This window comes from Rhinopithecus bieti, unplaced genomic scaffold, assembly GCF_001698545.2.
Source record: "Rhinopithecus bieti isolate Rb0 unplaced genomic scaffold, ASM169854v2 scaffold_39857, whole genome shotgun sequence".
Classification (NCBI taxonomy): domain Eukaryota; kingdom Metazoa; phylum Chordata; class Mammalia; order Primates; family Cercopithecidae; genus Rhinopithecus; species Rhinopithecus bieti.
Genome location: NW_016816641.1, coordinates 61,959 through 67,078, shown reverse-complemented (window position 1 = coordinate 67,078; position 5,120 = coordinate 61,959). Strand labels below are relative to the sequence as shown.

The 5,120-nt window shown below is 48.8% G+C and overlaps 1 protein-coding gene across 10 annotated transcripts in view; it reads right to left on the bottom strand.

Annotated features, from left to right (window-relative positions):
• The window catches only part of PRC1 (protein regulator of cytokinesis 1), a 29,750-nt gene extending 28,393 nt beyond the window's left edge, over positions 1-1,357 (bottom strand). For 5 of the 10 annotated variants that reach the window (XM_017855008.1, XM_017855006.1, XM_017855007.1 and 2 more), the window contains exon 1: positions 1,085-1,356. Coding sequence is in view for 8 of the 10 variants with exons in the window: in XM_017855006.1 (XP_017710495.1) it covers positions 1,085-1,095 (11 nt within the window). In the remaining 2 variants the exon portion in view is untranslated. Of the gene's footprint in view, positions 1-1,084 lie in introns of all 10 variants that reach the window. The other 5 variants (XM_017855013.1, XM_017855009.1, XM_017855015.1 and 2 more) reach the window with 2 other exon arrangements.
• Positions 1,358-5,120: the final 3,763 nt, after the last annotated feature.

Genomic DNA, 5,120 nt, shown 5'->3' with positions numbered 1-5,120 from the left:
CGCCCAGGCTGGAGTGCAGTGTCGAGATGTCGGCTCATGCAACCTCTGTTTCCCAGGCTCAAGCGATTCTCCTGCCTCAGCCTCCTGAGAAGCTGGGGCTACAGGCGCACCACCACGCCTGGCTAATTTTTGTATTTTCAGTTAAGACGGGGTTTCACCATGTTGGCACTCAATTCTCATTATTCTGAGGGCAAGCATTTGAAAAAAGACAGATCAGAATTAGTGATCATGAAATGAAGAATCTTACAAAGCCTTAGAACAATCAGTTCCACCAAAAACTACAAATTAACGCTGTATCATCACAATACTTCATCTACAACTTTCAGAAATTAAAGTTAATATTTGGAAGTCACAAGGCTGGTAAGTGTCAGTGTCACTGGTCCGGATTTCAAGTCGGACAGTCCCTCCCCAACACTGCCTAGGAAGTTATTAAAACGACCGGAAAAGAATTCCATAATCCGTTTCTTAACTTGCAAAGAAACAAAGCTATCTTTCCAATTCAAACAAAACGTTAACACCGCTGGCCAGATACAAAGAAAAACAACGGGCCGGGCGCGGTGGCTCATGCCTCCAGCCTGGCCAACACAGGAGACCGCGTTTCCACAAAAACAAAGAATAAAACAAAACAACGATAAATAAACTTAGCAGCTTTAAAGAGAAGCCAGGACCACAGAAGGTTTACGAGTCATCTGCGCCAAGAAGCGGCACCTGAGACGCCGAGGGCAGGGAGGGTGGGGTCCGAGCACCAGCGCTGACCGCCTGGGTGGAGGCCGACCCGGGTCCCCGGCCTCGCCCGCCCTGCGGCGTCCGGGCACCGGCGCTCGGCTCCCACCAGGGCGTCTGAGCCTGCGGACACCCGGGGCCGCCGGGAGACAGCGCGTCAGGTCTCACCTCCGCCGCGGCCCTCGCACTGGCTCGCCGCCTCCAGACCCTGCCCCTTCGCGCCCCCGGCCTCACTCAGCGCCGACTGCTGTGACGCCCTAGTCCCGGGACCTCGCACGGGCCCCGCACCCCTGAACTGGCCCAGAACCCGAGACAGGCGTCGCTCTCTCCCGCGTCCCCTCGATTTCCCCGCAACCCGCACCTTCTCCTCATGGCAGACGCTCCAAGCAGCCGTCAGTCCAGATCCAGACCTACTCTACACGGCCCCGAGAGCAACAACCACCCGCAAACACCGGCGACCTCACTTCGGGTAGCCGCTCCGTGAGCCGTTGAGCCCCGCAAAATTTCAAACCGTGCCACGGGGCGAAGCCTCGCTGCGATTGGCGTCGCGTCCCGTCGTTCCACGAAAATCCCCGCCCCTCGGGCTGTAGCTCGCGGGTGCGCAGTCGGGCGGGGACTCGTGAGCCGGACCTGGGAAGCGCTGGAGCGGGGCGGGGGATGACGTCACTGTCTGTGAGTGGGCGGGCGGGGCCTGCGCCTCCCGCTTCCCTCGATTGGCGGCAGCCTCAAGGGACTCCCCTCCCGAGTCGGCTACGTCATCGGAGCAGCGCCCCGCCCCGCCCGGCGCAGTTTGTATTCGAAGTGCGCGGGCGGGGAAGGAGTTGAGAGCACCGTGGCTTCCCGGCTGCCGAAACCGGGAGCGGGGAGGAATAGGAAAGTTAGCGCCTAGTTTCCCTCGCTCATCCAAGAAGCGAACCTTGGAACTCATCTTTGGTGGGACTCTTCCCCAGATGTAGGAAGCCGTACACTAAGGAGAAGGGAAGGAACATTGAGTCCTGCTCATGGGCCTGGAACCTTTCAACGCTAGTTATCCCATTTAACCTTCACAATCCTGTATGGCGAGTATTGTCACCATTGCAGAGGAAACTCAAAAAGATTTGAATGATTTGCCCAACTCACCTGATTGGTGAATAAGTGCAGATCACCTAGGTGTGGTTTTCTTTCAAATTAGATGAGTTTCTAAATTGTTACATGAAAAACTTAAAACTCAAAATAAACATCAAAGTACTTTTGTAGCCTCCTTTCCTCTATGAACATGTTACATCCCTAAATGCTTATATATCACATTTTTTCCCCAGTGATTCATGGTGGCATAATATCCTGGTGTGTAACTATCTCGCCCATTCTGCTATTGATATTTAGATAATAATTTAAAATATAAGGCTGGACTGAATATCTTCATAAATAAATCTTTGCATCCTGCATTTTCGTACAGCTGATTCCTAGAGGTGTAATTACTGAATGCTCCCTTTATTAATTTGCCTTCCACACAAAGCCTCACCGGGAAAGTACCCTCCTTTTGTTACCCTCAGCAGGGCTGAATTCTATCGTACTTTTAAACATCTTTGCTCATTTTGTAGGTAAAATAATAATACTGGCATTTCCTTGTTTGGCACTTGATTATAACTGAAATTGCACATTTTTCGTGTTTACTGGCCAACTGTAACTTACGTTCACATGCCTTTTCCCTAAAGGTAAAGGATGCTTGTTTGCTTCAGCTTCAGAACCATATTTTTCTTATTTTCAGAAAACTTCATTGCTGCTTTCAATGTTCTTCTTTTATTTATTTATTTATTTATTTATTTTGAGACGGAGTCTCGCTCTGTCGCCCGGCCTGGAGTGCAGTGGCCGGATCTCAGCTCACTGCAAGCTCCGCCTCCCGGGTTTACGCCATTCTCCTGCCTCAGCCTCCTGAGTAGCTGGGACTACAGGCGCCAGCCACCTCACCCGGCTAGCTTTTGTATTTTTTAGTAGAGACGGGGTTTCACCGTGTTAGCCAGGATGGTCTCGAACTCCTGACCTCGTGATTCGCCCGTCTCGGCCTCCCAAAGTGCTGGGATTACAGGCTTGAGCCACCGCGCCCAGCCCCTTTTTATTTTTTTTTTAATTGAGATGGAGTCTCGCTCTGTCACCCAGGCTGAAGTGCAGTGGCCCAATCTCGGCTCACTGCACGTCGCCACTGGGTTCTTGTGCCTCAGCTTCCCAAGTAGCTGAGACTACAGGCACGCACCACCATGCCTGGATACTTTTTTTGTATTTTCAGTAGAGATGGGGTTTCACCACGTTGGCCAGGCTGGTCTTGAACTCCTGACCTCAGGTGATCCGCCGGCCTCGGCCTCCCAGTGTTGGGATTACAGGCCTGAGCCACCGCGCCCGGCTTCAATGTTCTTTTTAACCTATCAGCAGCATGCCAGATATTCACAGCACAAACTCAGTGGACAACAGGCACCACTTTTTCAGTTTCCTTGCACTCTGTTGATTAACACTGACACCACTAATAGAGTGGATGGCAGCACCACTTTTAAAATTTACTTGCATTCTTTGTTGGTTAAATTAACAGGAGAGCTTTTCAGAAAGCTTCACAAATTTGTGATCTTCATACATGTTCTTAGGGCCAGCATTATTAAGTATCCAGAGATAAGACAATTTTTCTCTCGTCCTTTACACTGAGGTGCTGAGGCTAACAAAGTCACAGAACTGATGCAAAGATATCCATTCAGAGCATAAACGCTGCATGTAAAACACCATGTAATACGTGTTTATAATATATGACCTTAGCCTGGGCAATGTGGCAAAACCCTGTCTCTATAAAAAATACAAAAATTAGCCAGGTGTGGTGGTATGAGCCTCTAGTCCCAGCTACTTGGGAGGCTGAGGTGGGAGGATCACTTGAGCCCAGGAGGTCAAGGCTGCAGTGAGACACGATCATGCCCCTGCACTCCAGCCTGGACGACAAAGCAAGACCCTTTCTCAAAAAACAAACAAACAAACAAACAAAAAACCCTATTACAGGGTCATATATTTCTACCTGATGGAAGTGCAATGTTTTGCCACTGTTTAATCTTTTTCTGATGCCACCTATTCTTTCTGCGAACAACAGCCCTGTTGGCAGTGTCTTTGGTCTTGCACACTAGCTTGAAATAACACTCAAAATTCTAGCTAGATGCTTGAGGAATGCCTTTTCCTTGGAATGTATTCTTAAACAGAATTATCATTATTTTTATTTACTTATTTATTTATTGAGACAGAGTCTTGTTCTTTTGCCCAGGCTGGAGTCCAGTGGCACGATCTCGGCTCACTGCAACCTCTGCCTCCTGGGTTCAAGTGATTCTCCCGCCTCAGCCTCCCGAGTAGCTGGGACCACAGGTGCGCACCTCCACAGCCAGCTAATTTTTATATTTTAGTAGAGACAGAGTTTCACCATGTTGGCCAGGCTGGTCTTGAACTCCTGACCTCAAGTGATCTGCCTGCCTCGCCCTCCCAAAGTGCGAGGATTACAGGTGTGAGCCACTGCGCCGGGCCCAGAATGATCCTTATTCTATAGGAAGAATACTTTTGATGATCTAGTAACTCAGGTTTTGATTTTCTTTCTTCCTTTTATTAAGTGGCAGCACTGTGGAATGGGGAACAGATGGGAGGATGAGCAGCTGGGAGGGACACTCTTACAAAAACCCAGGCAAGAGACAATAAATACCTCTATCATAGGGATGGTGAGGAGAAGATGAACTAGAGGCATTTAGAAATAAGAACCAATAGGACAAGGGAACCAGCTAAAGGTGGGGCATAGAAAGAAAAAATCTGAGGTCAAGAATACAATTTTTTGCTCATTTGAACAAAGTTTGGGAATACAGGAAGAAGAGCAGATTAAAGGATTCAAGTAGGGACAAGAGCTTCCACTCATGAGTTTATTTTGTACATGCTGAGTTTGAAGTGCCTGTGGAATGACCAGGTAGGACATACTTGTGTGGAGTGAGATGAAAGCTTGAGATCTGGAAGTGGATGACAACAAAGGACAGAGAGAGGGGAGATGTCAGCAAATGGGATCAAAGAACAACCTAAGAGACTGGGGGAGGACAAAGAAAGGGTATTATGGAAGCTGAATACGACAATTTCAAGGAAAGTGTAGTCATCAGTGGGATCAAGTTGGAAGAGGCCTGAAAAGTGGCCACTAACACAGGTGGTTGTAATTCCTTCTTTTTTCTTTTCTTTTTTGAGAGAGGGTCACAGTTTACTGCAGCCTCAACCTCCTGGGCTCAAGGGATCCTCCCACCTCAGCCTCCCCAGTAGCTAGGAATACAGGCGTGTGCCACCACCCTCGGCTAATTTTTTTATTTTTTGTACAGATGGGGTCTTGCCATGTTATCCAGGCTGGTCTCTTTTTTTTTTTTTTTTTTTTT